General features: G+C 54.0%; 1 protein-coding gene across 1 annotated transcript; it reads left to right on the top strand.

Annotated features, from left to right (window-relative positions):
- The first annotated feature begins 434 nt into the window (after positions 1-434).
- MYBPC2 (myosin binding protein C2) lies at positions 435-24,695 on the top strand. Its single transcript, XM_059905892.1, has 28 exons — positions 435-587; positions 1,702-1,791; positions 2,312-2,398; positions 2,549-2,697; positions 3,016-3,133; positions 3,954-4,002; positions 4,190-4,249; positions 6,397-6,590; positions 6,838-6,970; positions 8,783-8,907; positions 8,998-9,103; positions 10,610-10,782; positions 12,279-12,444; positions 13,521-13,627; positions 13,867-13,896; positions 14,092-14,231; positions 15,335-15,494; positions 15,585-15,689; positions 16,130-16,318; positions 16,771-16,905; positions 18,434-18,601; positions 18,757-18,845; positions 18,948-19,143; positions 19,409-19,548; positions 20,875-21,034; positions 21,397-21,533; positions 23,043-23,229; positions 24,566-24,695. The coding sequence occupies exons 1-28, from the start codon at positions 569-571 to the stop codon at positions 24,574-24,576; spliced, it is 3,423 nt and encodes a 1,140-aa protein (XP_059761875.1). The 5' UTR covers positions 435-568; the 3' UTR covers positions 24,577-24,695.
- Positions 24,696-25,143: the final 448 nt, after the last annotated feature.

Raw genomic sequence — 25,143 nt, 5'->3', positions numbered from 1 at the left:
GCTCTGGTTTCCCGAAAACTCCTGACTTGCAGATACTAAGAATGGCTTTCTAGACCCTGTCTTCCCCACCATCCTCAACCCCCATGCCGGGAGTTCTGGCTCAGAGCCCTCACCCACTTCAGACCCCAGTCCTTTACTGTCCCTCCGCCTAGGACCCAAGAGTCCAGGCCCTCATCCTTCTTTCTCTGGGACCCAAAAATTTGGACTCCACGTCCCTTTTGCACCTGGACCCAGGAGTCCAGGCCCCCAGGCCCCCTTCCCTCAGACCCGGGAGTCCCCCGCCTCCGGCACGTCCTGCCTCGGACCCAGGTGTCGGAACCCCAGCCCCTCCTCCCTGGGGACCTGGCATTCAGCCATCTCTCCTTGTCCAGCTGTTATTTCTCGCCCTTTAGAACACACAGGCGGAATGTGGGGCTGCAGGGGAGGGTGGGGTGGCGCGTTTGATGCCTCCCAGGGCCTCCTGGGAGTCTCTGGACTCCTTAAAGGGCTCCCCCGGGGGCCCACCTGTCCTCCCTAAGGCCCATCGGGACGCAGCTGCGGTCAGAGGAGAGGGAGCAGATCCGCCGACATGCCTGAGGAAAAACCAGGTGGATTTGGGGACTTCCTCCCTATGTGGAGATGCGATTCTGTTTTCTGAATGGGGTTTGGGGGCTTCTCCCTCTGTGGGGTTGGGAGAATGGGGTGACTTCTCTGTGTGGGGAGGAGCTCCCTTCCTTGTGTGGGATGGGAGGGTCCCATACTTGTGTTAGGTGGGAGGGGGGTTCCCCTTCCCTGTGGGGTGGTAGGGGTTCCTTTCTCTGTAGGGAGTTGGGGGTTTATCTCTGAGTGCAGATGGAGATTCTCTGATTATGAATTTGTGTCCCTTTTTTCTCGTTGAGGATGGGAGTCCTGTGGTTGTAGACTGCAGAGTCTTTGCAGGGCGTTTGGGGTCCTCTACATTTGGGGATGGGGTCTTCTGGGAAGAGACTGGGGTCTCTTCTCTGAGTGAGGATTGGGGCCTTTCGCGGCAGGGGAGTGAGGTCCTTGTGTGCCTAGATATTAGAGGTTCCTCTCTGTGTGGTGAGGAGAGACTTCTCTGTACAAGGTTGAGGGGACCTCATTTCAATGGGAATTGGGGCTTCCCCGTGTAGGAATTAGGGGACCTTCTCCATATAGAGGCTGGAGAGCCTTTCTTTATGTGTAGTTTTGGGGCCCTTCTTTGAATGGGACTGGAGGCATTTCTTTATATGGGGATGGGGCTTTCTCTCTATGAGGCAGTGAACAGAGGAGGCACAAGCCCCCAGGGAGGACCCCTCCTCCCGGGGTGTCCAGTCCACTGGCACCAGACCAGCCAGGCTGAGGGATGGTGGTCCAGCCCCTCGCTGCAGCTGGGGCCCCAGCGGGCCAGGCGCCAGCAGGCAGGGCGGGTGAAAGATGCTGTGGTCAGCACGAGTATCCAGTTTCCAGCCCAGGGGAAGAGCTAATTATACCACCAAGTCCTAAAAGGTCAGAGGCTGGTGGCCTGGGTAGATGGGGCATGGCCTGCCTGGGGCAAGGAGAAACCGGATCTCACAAACTCTGGGATTAGAGATAAATTTACACCTGGACTGCTGGACTCCAGATTCTGAAGGAGGAGGGGCCCAGGGACATGCATTCCTGGGTTCTGGAAGAGGAGAACGCTGAGCACGTGGTGCTCAACTTTGAACATCTCCTGCCTCACAGCGGCCAAAGGTGCCCCCGCAGACAAAGATGCCACCAAACCGGCTCCCAAGGAAGCGCCACCTCAAGAGGCTCTTGCAGAGCCCCCCAAAGGTGAGATGGTGTTCCAGAGGGTCGGGCAGAACCTGGCACCTTATCCCCCAGCCCCCCCCGGCCCCTCTGCACCTTCCCGCTCTCTCTCCTTTAGTCCACCGTCCCCACAGCTCCAGTGCTGACCGCCCTCCCCTGCTCACAGCCCTCCGTGGCTCCCCAGTGCCTCCAGGACAGAGCCTAGCCCCTCAGCCTGGCCTTCAAGCCCCCAGCAACTGGCTGATTCATCCCCGAGTCCTGCCCAGCTCTGAACGCCCCAGTCTACCCTCTCCTACCCCAAAGCCCCGTTTAAGACCATCCGGTTCACAGATGGGGAAACTGAGGCCCAAAGGGGCGGGGAACCTGGTCACGCAGCTACCTGGATGACGCGTGATCTCTCCCAGGTCAGGAGAAGCCACTGTGCCCCCAAGGTCTTTGACTGCTGAGCAGAGGGTCCCTCGTTCACTCTCAACCCCGCCCCCAAAGTGGCCTGCCGCCCCCTCCCTGGCCGGCCTTAGACCCCCTAATCCTGTCTCCTGAGCAGAAGCCCCACCTGAGGACCAGTCTCCCACCACTGAGGAGCCCACCGGCATTTTCCTGAAGAAGCCAGACTCTGTGTCGGTGGAGGCTGGTGAGGGGTGCCTCGGGGAGGATCGGGTGGGGGGCTGGGCTCCTGGGTCTGAGGGAGGCGGGGCTGGGGTCTCGCGGCTTCCCAGTCCTCTCTGTGGAGTCTTATGACTCCTGCCTGGCCATTCCCTCCCACCCCTCCACCCCTACCCAGGAAAGGATGCCGTGATCTTGGCCAAGTTGAACGGGAAAGAGCTGCCGGACAAACCAACCATCAAGTGGTTCAAGGGGAAGTGGCTGGAGCTGGTCAGCAAGAGTGGGGCCCGATTCTCCTTCAAGGAGTCCCACGACCCTGCCAGCAATGTGAGGACACTGTGGGGACTCGAGGGCTTGTGGGCCAGGGCTGGAGGTCGTGTGGAGCTCCTTGGTAGAGGTTGTGCCGGGCAGGAGGGAAGAATGTTTGGGCCAGGGCAGGGTGCACTTGGGCACGGCGTGTGCGTGCCCAGAGAGCTCTCAGGGTCAGGGACGCAGGCCCCCAGAGGTCAAGATTGTCCAGGCATGGGAAGAGACAGCTGGCCCTTCCTGGGGGCACTCAGAGAGAGTTGTGAGGTGGGCTCTGGGGGAGGTGGGGTGGCACTGGGGGTCGGTCATGTGCACCCATACCCCTGGCCTGGCCCCCAGGTATACGCCTTGGAGCTGCACATCGGGAAGGTGGTACTGGGTGACCGCGGGGATTACCGCCTCGAGGTCAAAGCCAAGGACATCTGCGACAGCTGTACCTTCAAAATTGATGTGGAGGGTACGCTGGCGGGGGTGGGGGCCAGGGGTCTTGGGTCTGGTTGGGGGGATGGATCTGTCAGCCAGGTGTTGGGAGAGTGTACTGATGTGGGGATAAGGCGGGCACAGGTTTTCGGAAGATGGAGCAGAGAGGCAGGGCTCAGGTTCTTCAAAATTGGGGAGACAGTCTACCGGCTTAGAGGGTGAGGAGGTGTAGATTTGGGGGTGAAAAGGTTCAGGGTTTGGGGGTGTTCACGTGGAGCTTAGGAGGTGAGTTATGTAGATTCCAGGGTCACAGTGTACAAGCTTGAGAAAGTGTCAGTAAGGGCTCGGGAAGTGAGGGTGTCCCAGGTTTTTTTTTTTGTTTTTTGTTTTTTAAAGTATAATTTCCATTGTATTGTCTCCTGTTTATTTCAGGGGGGTCTAAGGGTGGACAGGTTTAGGGTGAGGGTATACAGGATGGATGGGAGGTTACACAGATTTGGGAGCATGTGTATGGAACTCTGAGGGTGTACAGGTTTTGGGGCATCTGCAGCCCAGGATGTGTGGGGACTTAAACATGGAGGGCACAGGGAATGAGGTTGCCTAGCCCCGGGCAGAAGGGCCAGCCGGTCCAGGTGTGAGGGGGATACAGGCCGCTGAGAGAGGGTGGTGCATGGCAGCTAGGGAAATGCGTCCACAAGCAGAGGGTGTCCAGGCCCAAGTGAGAGGGTGTGCTGGCCCAAGAGATGGAGGAAAAGGGGTCTGGGGGGGGGTTGTGCAGGCCCGGGGTGGGCGCCCTTGGTCTTAGATCAGGCCTTGTCTCCGAGCTCACCTTCCCTTCCCCCATTGCCTCTCCCCAGCGCCCCATCAGGACGCCGCTGGGCAGACTCTAGAAAGCTTCAAGCGTTCGTAAGTGACCCTGGACCCTGGGGAGGGGCAGGAGTATGTCCTGGTGCCAAGGACTGTGGGAGGGTGTCCCTTGGGAGGGGCAGCTGTGGGAGAAGGGGAGGATCAGGGAGGGCAAGGAGTGGGGACCCAGGGTGAGTCTGAGGGTCGGGACCTCCTTGGGGTTCACACTCCCTCTCAATGGCCACAGGGGTGAAAGGACACTGGAAGGCAAAGGTGAGCTGGATTTCAGCGGCCTGTTGAAGAAGAGGTGAGTCCCCCCCCCCCACCTGGCACAGAAAGGGGAGGTGGGGGCTCAAGGAGGAGAAGGATGGTGGGTGAGGCCCCCCTGCCCCCCGTTGCTTCCCCACTGCCATCCTGGGACTCTACCTCCCCTCCATCTACCCATTCCTTGCCCATCCAGCCACCTGTCCATTCACCCATCCGCCCATTCACCCACACCCCTACCCACAGCCCCACCCAACCAACAGTCTGCCCATCAATTCTCCTACCTACCCACCCTTTAACCCATCACCCTCAAATCCACTTTCCTGTCCACTCAGGCTCCAATTCACCCACTCATCCGCCTGTTCCCCCAACCAACCATCCATCCATCCACTTGGCTGTCCACTCATCCATCCATCCAACCAGCTACTATTTATCCATCTACTAATCAACCCACCCACTCATCAGTCTGCCCACTCATCTATTCAGGCAACCAGCTACCTATTTATCCATCTACGGATCTACCCATCCACCTACCTGCCCACCGCCCATCCATCTGCCCACATATCCATTCATCTACCCCCCTCTTCCCACTTGTCCATCCATGCATCGGCCATTACACTTAGCCACCCATTCATTCACCCATTCATTCATCCTTCACCCACCTACTGCATCATCCACTTCCCCATCTATTGAGGCGCCCATCTGTCCACCTTTCCACCAGCCATCTGTCTACCGTGCATCCACCTTCCCACCTGTGTATCCATCTGCACCTGTATCTCTCTTTCAACTGAGTCCAACATCCCACCCATCTACTCATCCACCTCACCATCTAGCCAGGCATTCCTCTGTCAACTGTTCACCTCTTCAACGGCACACCCATCCTCCCAGATAGCTCTCTGTTAGACTCATCTATATGAAATTGCTATTCTGTAGGTAAAAAATGATTGAATATCGGCAAATTTATATTATTCTACATGATGCTTGTCCAGTCACTCACTTATTCATTATCTGCTGGTCCACGGATCCATCCTTCTACTCACTCAACTATCCCCATAACCAAATCCCCAACAACTCCATTTACTAATACATTCATCTGTTTGTCTTTACCCAGCCAACCATCTTCCCAGGCATCTTCCATCAACATATTCACCCAACTGTGCTCACCCAACCATCTGCCACCAACTCATCAATCCACCCACTTACCCAGCCATCCTCCATCAACCCATCCACCTATCTTAATGCCACCCATCCCCTACCAACCCACCCATCCATTGACCCATTCATCCATCAGCTTAGCCATCCATGGACCCCTCCACCCATTTACCAGTTCCCCACCTAATGCTCTGTACATCAATCCAGATATTCATATGTCCCCCAAATTCACCCACTCATCTATCCTTCTTTTGTTCCCTTCCCTTCCTTCCTTCTTTCCAGAGATTCACTCTCTCTCACTCATCAAACATCTTCTGAGGCCTCCCGTCTACCAGGCCCTGATCAGGGGACAGGGAGAAGTTTGACTGGTTCCCTGACATTGAGTCACTCATTGCCTTGGGAAGATGGGTCTGGTCCAGCCGACACAGACACAGACCAAGACGGTTTAGTGTGGTCAGAGAGAAGGTCCCACGAGGGCCTTGTGAGAGCTCAGAGTGAGGGCAACTGATGTTGCTGGCAGGACAGGGGGTGCCTCGTGGAGGAGGGAACTTCGGTACTAGCATTTGTAGGATTGAAGAGCAGGTGGAGATAGGTCGTCCAGGCAGGGAAAGACGTTGTGCAAAGGCTGGGATGCAGGAGCGAGCCCAGAGTGCTCAGGAAAAGGCAAGTAGCGTGGTTTGGATAGTGGTGGGAGTTTGATGGGACAGAGGGTGAGGTTGTGATTTTGAGGCTGAGTTGCTGGGGTTTCCTCCTGAGGGCAATGGGGAGCTATGGAGGAGTTTTGAGCAGGGAAGGGGTGGCATCTGATGTGGGGGCAGAAATAGCCCTCTGGGGCCAAGTGGGGAACCAACTGGAGCGGAAGGGATGAGATGAGGTCAGGAGGCCAGGGAGGAGGCTGGGGCAATGGTTCAGGTGGGACAGGATAAGGAATAACAGACCCAGAGAGAGAAAGTGACACAGCAAGTGGGTGGAGAAGGCAGAGGGAGACCCTCACCGCCTCACTCTCTGGTGGCCCCGGCCTGTTCTCCCCACCTTCAGGCAGGTGGTTGAGGAGGAGAAGAAAAAGAAGAAAGATGACGATGATCTAGGCATCCCGCCTGAGATTTGGGAGCTCCTGAAAGGGGCAAAGAAGAGCGAGTATGAGAGGATTGCCTTCCAGTATGGCATCACTGACCTCCGGGGCATGCTGAAGCGGCTCAAGAAGGCCAAGGTCGAGGTCAAGAAGGGTTCAGGTCAGTGCTGGTCTGAGGGGAGATGGGCCCTGCCCATAGGGACTCCAGCATCGTAGGTATCTGATGTTTGAAGCCTGGACTTATCTTTTGGAGGTCCTAATCTGAGGAGTAATAGAGATGCCAGTTCTCAGGGGCCTCCAAGTTCATAGGAAGCTCTCTGACCTTGGTGGTCTGGGGAGGGAGACTTGACAGCTCAAGGCAGTGAGAACCTCTCAGCTCCATCCCTCTTGCATCCCTCAATCTCCAGCCTTCACGAAGAAGCTGGATCCAGCCTACCAAGTGGACAGAGGCAACAAGATCAAGTTGGTGGTAGAGATTAGCAACCCAGACCTTCCCCTCAAGTGGTTCAAGAACGGCCAGGAAATCAAACCAAGTAGCAAGTATGTGAGAGGGGCAGTCCCCGGGTTGGGGGGGTATCCAAGTCCCAGAGAGGGAGTCCAGAAATAAGGCTGGCCACTCTTAACCCAGGAAGGGCGCTCCCTCATCCATATGAAAAGTGCAAATACCTCGGTAGAAAAATAGACAAAGGCGATGAAGAACAGGAATTCAGTTAGAAGAAACCCAATAGCTAATTCACTAAGTACATATTCAACCTTGCAAACACAACCACCACCACCAATAATAATAACACAATTCAAAACAACGGTCTTGGGACTTCCCTGGTGGCCCAGTGGTTAAGACTCTGCGCTCCCAATGCAGGAGGCCCGAGTTCGATCCCCGGTCAGGGAACTAAGATCCCGAATGCCACAACTAAAGATCCCACATGCTGCAACTAAAAATCCCGCATGCCACAGCTAAGACCCGGCGCAGCCAAATAAATAAATAAAATAAATATTAACAAACAAACAAAAAAAACCCACCAACGGTCTTTCTGCTCTCCAGATGGGCAAAAACTTTACAAAATGATAAATGCCTCATGCCAGGGTGCAGCCCCCCCACCCCCCAAAAAAAGGATAAAACATGGAGCTGGAGAAGACATAGGGAAATAGGTCCACATGTTATTGGTGGGAATGTAAATTGGCAAATCTCCAAAAGGGCAGTGTATTCAAAAGCCTTTATTTAATTTTAAAATATTTCGTTTTGGCTGTGCCAGGTCTTAGTTGCAGCATGCGGGATCTAGTTCCCCGACCAGGGATCGAACCCAGGCCCCCTGCATTGGGAGAGCGGAGTCTTACCCGCTGGACCACCAGGGAAGTCCCCCCAAAACCTTTAGATTGTGCAAGTCTAGGTATTTATCGTAAGGGCATGATCATGGTTATGCATATTTAGCTGCAAGGACGTTCACTGGAGCATTTGCTGCTGTAGCAAAAAGTCAAATAACCAAAACATACAATTCCATGTTAAGGTGCTGTGCAGTCACTAAAAAAGATATTCAAAAATTTAAACATGGGAAGCTGTTCAAGATTAGTGTTATGTGCAGAAGCATAGTGCTTATCTCTGCTTCACAAAATGTTAATCTACATATAGATTAGATATAAAAAGATTGGAAAGAGAGAGGCCAAAATATTTGTAGCTGTTATCTCTTGGTGATACAATTATGGATGGGTTCTATTTTTATTATTTTCCCCTTGGCTGTGTTTTCTAAATTTCTCATCACGAGCATTTTGGATAAGATAAAAATTATGTTAAAAAAAAATTATGTTAATTAAGATACAGGTTAAGTTGCTGTAACAAAGAGTCCCCAGAACGTATTAATTTAGAGAGAAAGGTATTTCTGGCGGATTGAGCTAGACGCAGGTTCCGTATTTTTTGGCTACACCATTTCTTGTGGTGTTGTCCTCATCTGCATGATTGAAGCGGGTCATGGGCACATCTGTGTCTATCAGACAGGAAGCTGGAAGGAGAGAAGTCTAGAACAAGCGCCGCAAAATTAGAGATGACCTAGCAGTTATGCCATCACATCCATTCACGTTCCGTTGGTCCAAGCTCAGTGGTGCGGCCCGCGCCAGCCGCAAAGGAGGCTGGGAAATGTAGTTCTCTAGGTGGGTCGCTGTGTGTCACTGCTGAATGGAAGAAGACGGATATGGGTGGACGGTTAGTATTTCCGCTGTGGTTACTTAAATACTAGAAATTGGACCATCGATCTCCTCCCACACAATTTGTCTCTGAGAGGGAGTGGCTTGTCCTGAGGATAGATGGGTGGATGCAGAATCTCCTCCATGCCCTGGCTTGAGCTGAGACTTTTGCATCAGGCACGTGTTTGAGAATGTTGGTAAGAAACGAATTCTCACCATCAACAAGTGTACACTGGCGGACGATGCTGCTTATGAGGTCGTCGTCAAAGATGAGAAGTGTTTCACTGAGGTCTTCGTCAGAGGTGAGGCCGGGATTTGGGCGTGAGCTTGGGGAGTTGGGCTCTGGAGGGGATCCTGAAACTACTGACCTCCTGTTGCCCCGCACCCCACAGAACCCCCAGTCTTGATTATCACACCCCTCGAGGACCAGCAGGTGTTTGTGGGCGACCGGGTAGAAATGGCAGTGGAGGTGTCAGAAGAGGGTGCCCAAGTCATGTGGTAAGTGACTTTTGACCCCTGATCTCCCTACAGATGCCCACAGCGTCTTTACCTCAACCTTGATCTTTAGGACCTCTCTCTCTTTTTTTTTTTTTAATTTAATTTTACTAATTTATTTTTGGCTGCATTGGGTCTTCGTTGCTGCGCGCGGGCTTTCTCTAGTTGCGGCGAGCAGGGGCTACTCTTCCTTGCAGTGCGTGGGCTTCTCACTGCCCTGGCTTCTCTTGTCACGGAGCACGGGCTCTAGGCCCGTGGGCTTCAGTAGTTGTGGGGCACAGGCTCAGTAGTTGTGGTGCATGGGCTTAGTTGCTCCGCGGCATATGGGATCTTCCAGGACCAGGACTCGAGCCCGTGTCACCTGCATTGGCAGGCGGACTCTTAACCACTGAGCCACCAGGGAAGCCCCAGGACCTCTCTTGAAGATTTCAGACCTTTAACTGGTAGTTTCCAGGAGACCTCAGTCTTTCTCTATAAATCCTGATCTTCACCCATGACCTCTTTCTGAAACTTCTGACCTCTCCCCATCCCATCCTCTTCCAGGTCTTTTTCCTGATCCCTGCTATTTCTGATGCTTTAAGTTATTTATTCACCCATTCAACCAATTATCCATCCTTTGACCATTCATTCATGTATCCATCCATCCATCTCCCCAGCCCCCCATCCATCCATCCATCATCTCCCCACCCATCCCATTGATTCATCCATCCATCCACCCACCCGTCCACCCACTCACCCATCTACCCATCCATTCGTCCATTCTTACATCTATTCCCCCATCCAACAAGCGTTTATTGAGCACCTGTTGTGTGGTGGCACTCTTCTATGTATTGGAGAGAAAATGGAGAGAATATATATTAACATGGCACCTGCCCTTGTGGAGTTTATGATCTGGCAAACTGCTGGGGTGGAGTGTGTGTGTGTGTGTGTGTGTGTGTGTTGAAAACGGAAACAGGCATTAATAAAGTCATCACACAAATAAATATCAAAGTTCTATTTTGACAAGTATTGATATTGCAGAGGAGCAATAACTGATGCTATAACCACTTTTTAATAGGAGAAAAGGACTCAGGAGGTCAGGGAAAGCTTCCTGGAGGAGGTGATGATTGAGTTGAGGTTCGAATGATGAGGAGGTAGAAGTGAAGTGGGAAGACTGGCCCAAGCAGGGAAGCACCATTTACTGAGGCCACAATATTTGACATCTCTCTGTGACCCCGAACGTCCTCCATGTTCTGACCTCTCCCCATGACCCTTTTTTGTGTCTCCTGACCTCCAACTGAGACCTGTAGCCTGTGGCCTCTTCTTCCTCTTTCTCTCCCCAATCCCCACCTGTGATCCATCCATTCTAGACGCCTCTGTCAACCTTTGTCTCTCCTCCTTTTCGTGATCTCCCTTCTGACCCCTGGTGCCTGCTCAGGACTGTCTGTCTGGCCCCTCACTCACCTCTGACATCCAGACTCCGGCCTAAGCGGGCCCCTCACTTCTCCCCTTCCTGTCCCCTCCACCCAGGATGAAAGATGGCGTGGAACTGACGCGGGAGGATTCCTTCAAGGCCATGTACCGCTTAAAGAAGGATGGGAAGCGTCACATCCTCATCTACTCGGATGTGACCCTGGAGGATAGTGGTCACTACCAGGTCATGACCAACGGCGGCCAGTGTGAGGCGGAGCTCATCGTGGAAGGTAGGGGGCCTCCCGGTGGGGCAGGGAGCTGCACTGCACATGCTTCAACACGCCGCTCGAAGTTGCCCAAGCCCCAAATCTTGGAGCTGTCCCTGACTCCTTCTTTGCCTCATACCCTACATTTGATTCACCAGCAAATCCCGGTGGCTCCACCTTCAAAGGATATCCTGACTCTCACCACTTCTCTCCACCTCCATTGCCCTCACCTGGCCCAGGTCTCCATCCCCCTCATACCCTGAACTGATGCAATAGTCTCTTCACTGCTCTCTCTGTTTCTACACTTGTGCCTCAACCCCGACTCCAGCCAGAGTGATCCTTGCAAAATGTCAGATGGTGAAAACTGAACACATTCTGTGGTCTAGTTCACAGGACTGGACCCATGTTGGTTTGGATAGTGGACTACAGTTACGAGAGATGTCACCATTGGGGGAGCTGGGTGAAGGGTACATGGGACTCTACGTGCTATTTTCCCCCCCTTTTTTTCTATGTACTATTTTTACAAACTCCTGTGAGTCTGTAATATTTTCAATATAAAAAGTAAAAAAAAAAAAAAAAAAAAAAAAAAGCCCGAGTCATTGATAGGCCAGATAAATGATGGTAGTTCCCTCTGTAGCCATAAAAGAGGACAATTTTTAGTTAGTGACTTGGAAGGGTTTCCAAGATATATTGTTAGGTGAAGAAGCAAATATGCCACTATTTGTATGGAGGGGAAAGAGAGGCAGCAAGGGAAGGAGGGAGGGAGGACGGAAGGAAAGAAGGAAAGAAAGAAAGGAAGGAAGGAAGGAAGGAAAGAAGAGGGAGGAAGGAAGGAAGAAAGAGAAAGAAAGAAGGGAATGAACTGTATGTACGTCTTTGCTTTTCTGGCTATGAACTGGCTATAGTGTCTTTGGAGAAGGGATCGAGACTGGTGCGACTGGAAGTGGTTGGGTGAGAGATTTCCCGCTCTATATCTACATCCTCTTATCATTTTATTTTTAAGCCATACAAGTGCATTGTTTTATTTAAAAAACTAAAATAAAAAAAAGTGTAAGTCAGACCCCAGCCATGTTCCCAACACCCTCCAGCGGTTTCCACCTCACTCAGAGTCAACGCAAAGCGCTCTCCGTGGCCCATGGGATGTGTCCTGCCTGTGCCATCTCCCACATCTGCCTTGCTCACTCCGCACCAGCCTGCTGGCTGTTTCCCAAACCAACAAGCCTGCTTTCCTCTGCAGGGCCTTTGCACATGCTGTGCCCTCTACCTGGGAACCTTCTGCGGCCTCCCTGCCATCATCCCTCAGGCCTCATCATTCCCTCTAGTTATTGGTTTATGTGTTTCCCATTCACTGCCTGTCTCCCCACTAGAACGTGAGCTCACGAGGCCCGCAGATTGTTTCTGGGTTGTTTCACGGCCAGAATCCCAGAACCTGGGACACTGCTTGGCCCATAATGGGTGTTCGCCAATCTTTGTGGACTGACCGCAGTTTGATGGCCCCCTCTCCTTCCCTCCCCATCCAGAGAAACAGCTGGAGGTCCTGCAGGACATCGCAGATGTGATGGTGAAGGCCTCAGAACAGGCCGTGTTCAAGTGTGAGGTGTCCGATGAGAAGGTCACGGGCAAGTGGTACAAGAATGGGGTCGAGGTGCGGCCCAGCAAGAGGATCACCATAACCCACGTCGGGAGGTACGGAGTGGACTGCGGACGTGGTCTGCAGACTCTGTGGTTTAAAAGAACAAGGGTTTAGGGAATTCTCTGGCGGTCCAGTGGTTAGGACTCTGTTCTCACTGCCATGGCCTGGGTTCAATCCCCGGTCGGGGAACTAAGATCCCACAAACCATGCAGGACTGCGAAAAAACAAAACAAACAACAACAATAAAACACAAGGGTTTATTTCACTGTGAGTCTCAGGGTTGGTTGGAGGCTGGCTGATCTCAGATGGCCATCTTCCTGGGCTCCCTCAGGCCCTCATCTGGGTCACCTGGGCTGCCTCCACTCTGGTCTGTGGGACGCCTCATTCCCCAGGAGGCCGGTCCTGGCATATTCACGTGGCCGACACAGGTGTCCCGAGAGAGAGCAGAAGCGAAGAGGGCCTCTGAGGGCTGGGCTGAGTGCTGTCCCAGTGTCACTTCCACTATATCCTATGGGGCAAAGGAGGTCACAGGCGGCAAGGTCTCTTTGCAAGGGTCACGGCTACAGGACGGGAAACTTGTGACTATATTTGCAAAGAGTCAACTTTGGCGGGGAGGCCACCTAGCTAGGGAAACGGGGCTGGAATTCCAAGCGTAGCATATGGACACCTGAGATAAACACCTGGTAATCTGCAGAATGCCGAGAACCACTGTGATGCCAGCAGAACATCGTGCCCCCGTGGATTTCCTGATAATAGCTCTTGGCAGACGTAGACTTTTTCTGGGTTCTGTGTAAGGCCCCTGCCTGCTGATGGTGTCAATAATGCCGAGAACTAATCTTAATGCTTTACAGGGCACTTACCAGGTGCCAGGGAGTCTTCTAAATGCCTTACAACAACCCCCTTGTAGATTGTGAACATTACCTCTATTTTATAGGTGAAGAAACGGAGGCACAGAGAGGTTAAGTGACTTGCCCAAGGCCACACAGCTAGTAAGGGGCAGAGCGAGATGTGGGCCCAGGCACTAGCATTGCATTGAGCACGGGGACCGCATTGAGGAGCGTGTTTCTCCGTGGTGGTCCCCAGGGCGACCTGGCCTGACCTTTGCCCTGCACCCCCCCACTCCCCTTAGGTTCCACAGACTGGTGATTGACGATGTCCACCCTGAGGATGAGGGAGACTACACATTTGTGCCCGACGGCTCTGCCCTGTCCCTCTCGGCCAAACTCAAATTCCTGGGTGAGGACACCTCCTTGTTCTCCCCCTGGGTGCCACAGCATCCACCCTCCCAGACCCCAACCCCCTTCAGGATTAAGTTTCCCTAACTGTACGCTGGGGGTGACAGCAGGTGCTTGTGGGGGGAGGGACAGTCATGGGCCTGAATCCACCTCCCAACCCCCCAGGTCCCAGGGTGATGGGGTGTGAGGGTGGGATAAGGGGCCCCATAGACCTAACCATCAGTCTTCTTTGTCCTCCAGAAATCACGGTGGAGTACGTCCCCAAGCAAGGTAAGGACCAGAGGCTGCTGTGGTCCTTAGGCTGGGGGCCTGGACTCCTGGGTCTGAGGGCGAAGGGGCAGGGGACCTGGACCGCTGGTTCTCTGTGGCTGTTGGAACCCAGCTTCTCAGGAGATCCTCTGAAGGGGATCGGGAGGGCCCAGCTGCCCACTCCCAAGTTCCCCAGAATCTCTCCTCTGCCACCAGAGCCACCAAAGATCCACCTGGACTTCTCGGGGAAGACCTCAGAAAATTCAGTCGTGGTTGTGGCTGGAAACAAGCTGAGGCTGGACGTGTCCATCACAGGGGAGCCCCCTCCTGTCGCCACCTGGATGAAGGAGGACGAGGTATGTGGAGCTTCCCCCGTGCCCTGACTTCTCCCTCTCAGCTCTGCTGGGTGACTTCAGGCAAGCTGGTTTCCCTCTCTGACCTTCAGTTTCATTGTCTGTAAAATGAGGAATTTGATTCCTTCTTCAGAGGGTTGTTGTGAAGATTGGAGATTGTATTTGTTCATCACATGCTTCTGGCCTAGCACATGATGAGTCCTCCATCCATTCATCCATCCATCCATTAACCCATTAGTCAATCAATCAATCCAGCCATCCATCAATTCATCCATCTAACCATCTTTCCATTCACCAGTTCATTGATTGATTAATGAATTCATCCAGTAATTAATCCATTTGTCCATTTATCCATGAATCAATCCACTTATCCATCCATCCATCCAACAAATATTTTCATCTTGTATGTTCCAGGCCCTGGAACAGTTCAATTTTTCTTCTCTCCTCTGGGCTTCAGTTTCCTCTTCTGTAAAACGGATAGACTTGACTCAATCTTCATTCATTCCTTCACTCAGCAAACACCCCCTGCTGTTTCCTGTATGTCAGGCTCTTGCATAGGCATTGAGGATACAGCCATGAATCAGATGCAGCCCCTGCCTTCCTGGAGCCTTCTCTTTTGGAGAGAGGCAGACACGTGCCCAAACAGTCACAGTTCAGGGTGATCAGGGCTGAGAGAAAGGGAGGTACCAGAAGCTATGAGGATTCTGTCATAGCAGACAAAGTGGGCTGTCACTTTCAGCTGAGGGCATCCAGGAGTGCTTTCCAGAGGAGGCGACTTCTGGGTGGGTTCTAAAGGATGGGTAACGGTATAGCAGATAGAGAAGTGGGTCAGGGCATTGCATGCCCTGGTGATCAGCTTTGCAAAATCTTGGGGATGAGACAGGCTGGTGTTTTTAATGAAGGGTGGTGTCTGGAAGGCAAGGAGGGCAGTGGCAGGGGGTTGATGAGGCTGGGGGCAGACCCAGCAGGTCCTCTCGTGCTGGGTCCACAGCCTGTGCGTCGTGTGGTCACGGGGAGCCATTGGAGACTGTCGGGCAGGGGAGGGGTGGAGGCCGGTCTGGCTTTTGAGAGGGGTAGAAAAAGGCCATCTGGTGGGCTGTGTTCAGGTGTTCTCAGGCACCGAGGGCAGGGTCCGCATCGACAAGCGGGCAGACACCAGCAGCTTCGTAATTGAGAGCGCAGAACGAGCTGACCAGGGCCACTACACCATCAAGGTCACCAACCCCGTCGGCGAGGACATGGCCTCCATCTTCTTGCAGGTTGTGGGTGAGCAGAGGGGAGCAAGGGGGCTGAGCCAGGGGGTGGTTCCCTGAGGCCATGAGGTGCCCTCTGACCACCCTGCCTCCCCTTCCCCAGATGTCCCAGACCCCCCGGAGGCTGTGCGTGTCACATCGGTTGGAGAAGACTGGGCCACCCTAGTCTGGGAGCCCCCCAAGTATGACGGGGGACAGCCGGTCACCGGTGAGTGCCCGTGTGCCACGGTGCTCATGACCTCTGACCTCCCCTGTCCCCTGACTTCTCCTTGACCTCCAAGAGCCCTTAGCATCCTCAGTGACCACCCTCGGAAACTCGGTTTTCCGTCTTCAATATCTCACAGTCCCTTTTGCCTTCCCTATCATTCTTCACTCCCCAGCAACCTGGGAATCCTCACTTTGGCTAACAGCCTAGGATTTTCTGTGACTCCTTATGCCCTGATTCATGACCTGTGGCCCTTCTTGATCCCTGACCCCATGACGGGTGACCTCTGACTGCTCTGTGACCCTGAGATCAACTCAAGATTCACGGCCTCAGACCTCTCTGAGTCATGTGACCTTTTGATGTGCCTTTGACTGCCCCAACTGACCTGGGACCCCAGGCCTCCCCATGACTTCCCACTTCTCTCCGCTTGTGGGGGCCTCCAGGGTACCTCCTGGAGCGGAAGAAGAAGGGCTCTCAGCGCTGGATGAAGCTGAACTTCGAGGTCTTCCCGGAGACCACTTATGAGTCCACCAATATGATCGAGGGCATCCTCTACGAGATGCGGGTCTTTGCTGTCAACGCCATTGGGGTCTCCCAGCCCAGCGTCAACACCAAGCCCTTCTTGCCTATTGGTGATTCCTCTCTGCACCCCCACCGAGCCCCCGTCCACCTCTGACCCATGGCCTGCCCGTCACTGATCTCTAACCCTACACCCTGGCCTTTACTCCCTTGACTCTGCTGACTTCTGTCCCCTCACATCCAACAACTCAAAACATTGACCCCCCAGCCCCACGCATCCTCCTGACCTCTTCCTGACCCCGTACAACAGCCACCGACCTCTATGATCCTAGACTCCATGCTGTCCCCCGAATATGTCATTGACCTCTGACCTACCACACAGACACCTATCCCTGCCCTTGGAGACCTCACGATTCCTTGAGATCTTGTTTTAATGACCCGTGATACCACATCCTTGCTCCCTGACCTTTGGCCCACCATATTGATCCCTTTCCTGACCAGTGACTCCAGCTCTGACCCCTGAGCCCTCATTTACCCCACCTCCCCTTTCCGTGGATTCTTACAGCGCCCACAAGTGAACCCCAGCACCTGACAGTGGAGGACGTGACAGACACCACCACCACCCTCAAGTGGCGGCCCCCAGATAGGATTGGGGCAGGTGGCATCGATGGGTACCTGGTGGAGTACTGCGTGGAGGGCTGTGAGTTACCCCGTCTGGCCTGCTGGGGGGCAGTGGCACACACAGAGTCCCAGTGGGTGTCCGGTCCAGAGGACTGCAAATAGGGCAGTGCAGGGACAGATCTCTGCCATAGCGAACTGCCCTTCTGTCTGCGCTTGCCTGAATCCCTGGGATGGGATGGGTCAAGCCAGGCCCCCAGTGACCAGCTTGTCCTCCCTCCCTCCCTCTCTCCCTCCCCGCTCCCTTCCTCCCTCCGCTACACCCATCCTCCATACAGTGATACCTTTTTATCCATCCATCCAAGTATTTATCTACTACCTACTTTGCTCCTCCTCTGTTCTGTCTAGTTATCCATTCATCTAACCATCCAACCAATCTTTCATCCATCCATCCATCCATCCTTCCATCCATGTATCCTTCCTTCCTTCCTTCCTTCCTTCCTTCTTTTCCTTCCTTCTTTTTCACCTCTTATTTCTCCCTCCCTCCCTCCCTTCTTTCCTTCTTTTTTTCCAGTTGCCCACCCAGTCATCCATCCAACCATCTCTCTATCCATCTGAAAATTTTTTGGATCATTTAACTATCCATCCATCCAGTAACATTTTTTTCATCCATATATCTATCGCTTCACCACTATGTTTCTTCCCTCCCTCCCTTCTTTCCATCCATCCGTTTGCCTATATGACCATCCAACCGTCTAATTATGCATTGTTTCTCCATCTGTCTGTCCATCCACCTATCCATATTTCCACACATCCCACTCTCAATCCTCCACGGAACAAACACGTATTGAGCACTGAGTCCATGCCAGGCCCAGTGCCCCGGCTCTGGGGATATCTCCGACATGGTCCTCTCACTGGGGAGACAGACAAGATCATTTTGACACTGTATCCCAGGCTTTAAGTCAGACAGATGTGGGTTCCAATCCTGTCCCTTCACTTTGTAACTGTGTGACCTTGGGCAAGCCTCTAAAGCCTCAGTTTCCTCATCTAAAAATGGCGAAAACAGTTTCCATTTTGACGGGATACAGTGATGACAGAATTTGGGGATGCATGTAAATGATGGACGGGTGGTCTCTGGTCAATTTCTTCCTTTTCTCTTCCCAGCGCTCTTTACCCAGTTCCTACCCTTGCCCACCCCTCCCCAATCTGTCTTTCAGAACCTATTATACTTTTGTTAGAGTTCACCCTGTTGATTGTTGGTCTGACTCACATTGGTTCACCAACCCATGGCAATAAAACCACGATGGAAAAGCACCCATTTTCAAGCAGGAAATCCGAGGAGCTGTCTGTAACTACCACCCCCAATCCCTTACCCTCTCTGAGCCTCAGTTTCCTCGTCTCTAAAATGGGGATAACAGAATGGAGGCAGGAGTTAATGAGCCAACATTAATTAGCTCCAACCTGGTCATAAGAAATGCTCAAGAAATGCTCAAGAAATGTCCGTTGCAGCTATTCATTGCGGTGGGGCCCTAGGCGCTGAAAGGACACAAACGGAGGGGCACCTAGGAAGGTCTTGAAGGAAGGTCCCCAGCCTCGCTCCTCTCTCGTAGCTGACGAGTGGATCCCTGCTAACACGGAGCTGGTGGAGCGCTGTGGCTTCACTGTCAAGAACCTCCCCACGGGAGCCAGAATCACCTTCCGCGTCGTTGGGGTCAACATCGCCGGGCGCAGCCAGCCGGTCACCCTGGCCCAGCCGGTCACCATCCAGGAGATTGTGGGTGAGGACTCCTGACCCCCGACTCTGCTCTCCTAAAGACCAAGTTGGAGTCATCATTAGGGCCTCCCGCGACAACCTCATCGCCCCTGGTCTGTCTGTCCCTCCGTCGAGTTCCTCGGCCCGGCGCTGAGCCCCTCCCTGGGTTTGTGCCCTCAGAGCAACCCAAGATCCGGCTGCCCCGCCACCTCCGCCAGACTTACATCCGCAAAGTGGGGGAGCAAATTAACCTCGTCATTCCCTTCCAGGTGCGTCGAGCTGGGGTCGGGGGGGTGGGGCAGAGGTGAGGGGTCAGCTTCTGCGGGCGAGACCCGGGCTAACCTCGCCGCCCTCCCCGCCTCCCCGCACAGGGAAAGCCGAGGCCGCATGTGGTGTGGACGAAGGGCGGGGCGCCCATAGACACCTCCCGCGTGCACGTGCGCACCAGCGACTTGGACACAGTGTTCTTCGTGCGCCAGGCTGCCCGCTCAGACTCCGGGGAGTACGAGCTCAGCGTGCAGATCGAGAACATGAAGGACACGGCCACCATCCACATCCGGGTCGTGGGTGCGCGGCCCGCAGGCCGGGAGGGGATGGAGGAGGCGGCGATGAGGGGGGAGGGGAGGAGATGGGAGGACCCAGGACAGGGGAAAGTGGAGAGACTGGAGCCCGGGAGGGTGTGAGGTGGCCGTGGGGCAGAAGGGGAGGAAAGCGGAGTGGGAAAAAGCCTAAGAGAGATCAGAGGGTGTGGGGATGGACAGGGGAGAGGAGGTGAGGCACTGGACGTTTAGGGATGCTTGGGGTGACTTACAACACGCCCCCCATCTTCCAGAAAAGGCAGGGCCACCGGAGAAGGTGATGGTGAAGGAGGTGTGGGGCAGCAACGCGCTGGTGGACTGGAAACCCCCCAAGGATGACGGCAACAGTGAGGTCACCGGGTATTTCATCCAGAAAGCCGACAAGAAAACCATGGTGAGAGACCAGCGGGGCCCGGGCTGGAGTGGGCTTGCGGGGAGAAAAGCTGGCCAGATTGTCAGAGCAGGTGTGTTGTTCCCATTTCCCAGCTGGGGAAACTGAGGCACCGGGAAATGTGGGAGAATGGGCCGGGACAGGGAGGAAAGCCTTTTGGCTGAGATTTGGTGCATAATAGATTTTTTTTCTTTTTTTTTTTTGGCGGTGCCAGGTGGCTTGAGGGATCTCATTTCCCCGACCAGGGATTGAACCTGGGCCCAGTAGTGAAAGCCTGGAATCCTAATCCCTAGGCCACCAGGGAACTCTTTAATAGGTTTTCTTTTATTTTTAATTTTTATTTATTTATTTATTTATATTTGGGTGTGTTGGGTCTTCGTTTCTGTGCGAGGGCTTTCTCTAATTGAGGCAAGCGGGGGCCACTCTTCATCGCGGTGCGCGGGCCTCTCACCGTCGCGGCCTCTCTTGTTGCGGAGCACAGGCTCCAGACGCGCAGGCTCAGTAGTTGTGGCTGACGGGCTTAGTTGCTCCGCGGCACGTGGGATCTTCCCAGACCAGGGCTTGAACCCGTGTCCCCTGCATTGGCAGGCAGATTCTCAACCACTCCGCCACCAGGGAAGCCCTAGGTTTTCTTTTTCTTTCTTTTTTATTGAGGTAAAATTCATCTAGCCAAATTTAGCATTAACCATTTTCAAGTGGCATTTCACACCTTCCCAGTGTTGTGCAACACCCTATTTAGTTCCAAGACATTTTCATCACCTCAAAAGGAAACCCCTCGTCCATGAAGCAGCCACTGCCCTTTCCCTCCCACGCCGTCCCTGGCAACCCCCCATCTGCTTCCTGGCCCTGTGGATTGGCCCTCCTGGACATTTCTTACGGACACAGTCACACACTATGTGGCCTTTTGTGTCTGGCTCCTTTCACTCAGCACCATGTTTTCCAGGTTCATCCACATTGTCGCAGGTATCCGTGCTTCAGCCCTTTTCATGGCTGAGTGCTAGGCCCTGGTTTTTTGTTTGATTTTTGTTTTTGGCTGCGCAGTGCGGCTTGCAGGATCTTATTTCCCCGACCAGGGATCGAACCTGTGCCCCCTGCAGTGGAAGCGTGGGGTCCTAACCACTGGACCACCAGGGAATTCCCCTACCAGTCCCTGGTTTGAATGGACCACGTTTTGCTTGTCCATTCATCCACTGATGGGCACCTGGGTTGTTCCCACCTTCCGGCCATTGTGAACAGAGCTGCTGGGGAACGGTGGGTTTTATGAGCGAGGCGCCTGCTTGGGTCTGTGTCCCTGACTCTCCCGGCCCCTCCCCATCCCCCATGCCGTAGGAGTGGTTCAACGTCTACGAACACAACCGGCAAACCTCCTGCACCGTGTCAGACCTCATCATGGGCAACGAATACTATTTCCGAGTTTACAGCGAGAACATCTGTGGGCTCAGTGACTTGCCTGGCGTCTCCAAGAACACGGCCTGGATCCTCAAGACAGGTATGGCCACTGCCACCGCTCCGAGGGGGCCAGCCCCAGTGCCCCCTCTCTCTCGGTTTTTTTAAATTTTTTTTATTGGAGTATAGTTGATTTACAATGTTGTGTTAGTTTCAGGTGTACAGCAAAGTAATTTAGTTATACATATACATATATCCATTCTTTTTCAGATTCTTTTCCCATATAGGTTATTACAGAATATTGAGTAGAGTTCCCTGTGCTATACAATAGGTCCTTGTTGGTTATCTATTTTATATACAGTCTCCCTCCCTGGACTCAAAGTTGATGGCACCTGGTGCTGGAGGAGAGGTGGTCCGGGGACAGTCAGGATCTGTCCCCTTACAGGTGTGTCACCCCTCCCCCAGGTGCCACCTTCAAAATGCCTAAGTACAAGGAGCATGACTTCCGAACGCCTCCCAAGTTCCTGACGCCTCTACCTGACCGGGTAGTCGTGGCTGGTTACGCTACAGCTCTCAACTGCGCCGTCAGAGGCTACCCGAAGGTGCCGTGTGTGTGTGTGTGTGTGTGTGTGTGTGTGTGTGTGTGCGCGCGCAATGTGTGTAATGTGTAACCCTGTAGGGAAATCTTCACCAAGGTGAAGCCCCATTGCCTGCCCGCCACACGGGCTCTTCCTCCCTGAGTTATCTCTCTGCTCGTGGGATTTGCTCACTTTTAACCCACTTCCTGTCTCTCTGCTCTAACCAGAGCCCAAGTCTCAGCTCACTACACTCTGACTTCCCTCAAAAACAGAAATCTTTGGGGCGGAGGGGGTCTAAACCTGCAGGGCTCCTTGGCGTCTTCCTGCCCTATCTGGTTTCCAGACTGCTGTCTGGGAATGTGGACACTTGCAACCTTGAACTCCAAAGACCCACGTAGACCAGCGGCTGGCGAACTACAGCCCTCGGACCAAATCCGCCTGCCACCGGTTTCTCTAAGATTTTATTTTTTTTGGCTGTGCCACGTGGCTTGTGGGATCTTAGTTCCCCAACGAGGGATTGAACCCGGGCCCTGGCAGTGAAACTGCCGAGTCCTAACCACTGGACCACAAGGGGATAAATAATTTTTAAAACGTTTTTTTCTTTTTCTTTTTTGTTATTTTGCTTTCACGTTAATGGTTTGCGTGTGGTCCATGACCCAGAGACCACAGAGCCCAAAAAGCCTAAAATATTGACTGCCTGGCCCTTTTGACACATTTTGCCAATTTTTAGCCTCAGCTCCTGTAGGCATCCCGTGGATTCTTTCCTTCACTTCCACCATCACCGCTGTCTACTGCTTTATTCACTAACTCCATCCATTCATTCATTCCGCTCATTTATTTCCCTACCAATCCATTCATTTATTCAGTTCATTCATTCGCTTCATTTATTTACATCATGCATTCATTCATTCAACACACGTTTTCAGAGGCTTTCTATGTGCTGGTGATTTGAACAAGGAGTTCCCGTCTGTTGGGGGAGACCGCCATTCATCCGAAGTCACACAAATGACTATAAAATTATAAAGGGTGGTGAGTGTGCTAGGGAAATGCAGGCAGTTGTGAGAGTGTAACGTGGGCATTCCTGTTCCAGTCTAGGACCCGGGAAGTGACAGGGGAACTGAGACCGGAAAGATAGGCACCCACTGGTTAGGTGAAAAGAGGAGGGAAGAGCAGTATTGGAAAAGGCAGGAGCCAGTGCCGGGTCCTGAGGTGGGAGCCTGCCTGTGTCTGAGGGACAGTAAGGCAGCCCGTGTGGGTGCAGCAGATGGAAGGAGGGGGTGGGAAGTGAGGGCAGAGGAGTAATGGGGCCAAATCGTGCAGGGCCCTATGGGCCGCCACAAGGAGCGGGCTCTTCCTCTTACCGAAGAGGAGACTGAGGGTCAGAGAGGAGAAGCGACTCATCCCAGGTCAGCCAGTCAAAATTAGGAGGTGGCACAGCCAAAAGGAGAACCCAAATCTGCCTCCCAAGGCCCATTCTGCCATCTCCCAGGGGACCCTCTGTCACATGGCTTCCTCTCCCACTCTCCTCAACAGCCCAAGGTGGTCTGGATGAAGAACAATGTGGAAATCAGCGGAGATCCCAAGTACCTGACGAACAACTACCTGGGGGTCCTGACGCTGAACATCCGCCGCCCGTCCTCCTTCGACTCGGGGACTTACACGTGTCGGGCCGTCAACGAGCTGGGGGAGGCCCTGGCCGAGTGCAAGCTGGAAGTCCGAAGTGAGCACGGGGCGGGCCCCAGTGCTGCGCCTGCCCGACCCTCACCCACTCCCTTTACCAAGCTAACGGAGGCCGGGGCTGAGCAGACCCGCGCCCTCTGCGAGTATGATTGGGAAGCCGATTCAGACCCCAGCAGGACGTTTCAGGGCGACACGTGGGGGAGGGAAGGCAGCACAGGGTATTGTAGGGGTGGGGGAAGGGGAGCGCCTGACCCGGCCTGGGCAGGAGTCTGAGGTTTTCCAAAGGAGCTGAAGGACAAATAAGAGGTGGATGAGGGCGAGACGAACTTAGCAAATGATCGCTAAGGCTTCCAGTGTGCCTGGGGAGGTGTGTGGCACAGCACTGAAACCAACATGCGTAGCGGCAGAGGACGGGGGGCTGTGGGAGCCCCGAAAAATGAGCCCCCTCCAAAGCCTGTCCCTGTCCCCCTCCTGTCCCCACCTCTCTGCCCCACAGCCCCAGGCTCATCTGTCCTCCTTCCTGAATTCTGCCCCAGCCTCCTCTCGGGCCTCAGGGCCTCCAGTCTCTCTCTCCGGTTCCACCTCCTGGCCCTAGAGGGTGCCTGGCCCATATCCACAGTTGACCTGCTCACAGCCCTCCCAGGGCTCCCGGCAGCCCCGGAACCCTTCCTCCTGGGGTCATGGTCCTGCCTCTGCCACCCCCAGCCCCTCTCCAGCCTCAAGCGCCCCCATTTTCCAGCCACACCGAGCACTTGGCGGTTGGACAAACTGGTTGTGCCTTCTCCTGCTCCTGGGACTTTGCACATGCTTTTCCCTCTACCCAGAATGCTCTTCCTTGCATCTGCCGCCTTGGGCTTCGGTCCAACAAGCATCCACCAGCCAAGACTCGTGGGGAGGCCACTAACCAAGTCCCTCAGAGGCGACTGACGTTCATAGGGGCTTCCAGAGTCCCTCCCTGGCTCTGATGGCAGCCCAGTAGACAGAAGGGGCTGCAGACCCTTAGCAAAGCGTCCAGAGGGAGCACTCCCTGTCATTCTGAAGCACTGATCTGCCAGGCCGACCTACTGATGATTCCTAGGGTTCTGCCGTCCCCCTCATCAACCATTGAATCCGCTCAGAAATATCCCTACTTCAGGATTCCAGTGACGGCTGGTCTCCAGCAGCTGCTCCGTAATCAGAACGTCCCAGTTTTGGGTTCAAAACTACAGGAATCAGGGCTCTATGGAGTTGGGTTGACCAGGTGCCGAGCTAGGTGATGAAGGGAAAACCTGCTCCCCATGCTGGTCAAGCGAATCCAGTGGGCGGAGGGCCGGGGGCAGGGGCGGGTGGCTGTGGGACAAGCATTTTTACCACCCTTTTCTGTTTTCCCCCGACAGTGCCGCAGTGAAGCTCTCTCTTCCACCTGCCAAGATAATTGGCTGCTGACTCCTAACCCGGACCTCCCCCAACATGTTTCCCTTTCCCGAGTTATCAATGAGAAGATCATAGTCTTGTCTTGGACTCCCATATGTCTGTCCTTCTTGAGTCTGTAGCCCCGCCTTCCTCCTCCTGTAGGGCTTAGTCACCTGGGGCTGGGTGATGGGGACAGCCAGGTTGGAATGGCAACCACGATGAGGCAGCCCTGATGAAACAGACCACATTGAGGCCGCCATCTGGGAACAGCTACTTTAGCGAGGCTACCGCGTTGCCGTGGCAACTACAAAATCACGGGTGGACCTGACACCCTGTGGAGGCAGCCCTGTTAGACGAGCTACTGTGAGTGGGGAGGAGGTGGGCTGGCTGCAGGGGCCAGATGCAGCGGGCAAAGAAGAACCAGAGGCCAGACTGGGGAGGGCTACTCTAGTGGGGTAGCCACGCTGGAATGGTGGGCGCTGGGCCTCGGTGCTGGCCCCAGGAGCCAGACGCCATGAACAGAAGACTGCGCTGGGGCAGTCTCACTGGAAGAGCTATTTCT

Source organism: Balaenoptera ricei, chromosome 19 (assembly GCF_028023285.1).
Source record: "Balaenoptera ricei isolate mBalRic1 chromosome 19, mBalRic1.hap2, whole genome shotgun sequence".
Lineage (NCBI taxonomy): Eukaryota > Metazoa > Chordata > Mammalia > Artiodactyla > Balaenopteridae > Balaenoptera > Balaenoptera ricei.
This window is presented reverse-complemented; position numbering and strand designations above follow the sequence as displayed.

Bases quoted from the DNA above. Each gene is read 5' to 3' on its own strand.
- MYBPC2 (XM_059905892.1), top strand. The intron at 9,104-10,609 runs GTAAGTGACTTT...CCCTCCACCCAG, and splicing joins GAGGGTGCCCAAGTCATGTG to GATGAAAGATGGCGTGGAAC. The intron at 10,783-12,278 runs GTAGGGGGCCTC...CTCCCCATCCAG, and splicing joins GGCGGAGCTCATCGTGGAAG to AGAAACAGCTGGAGGTCCTG.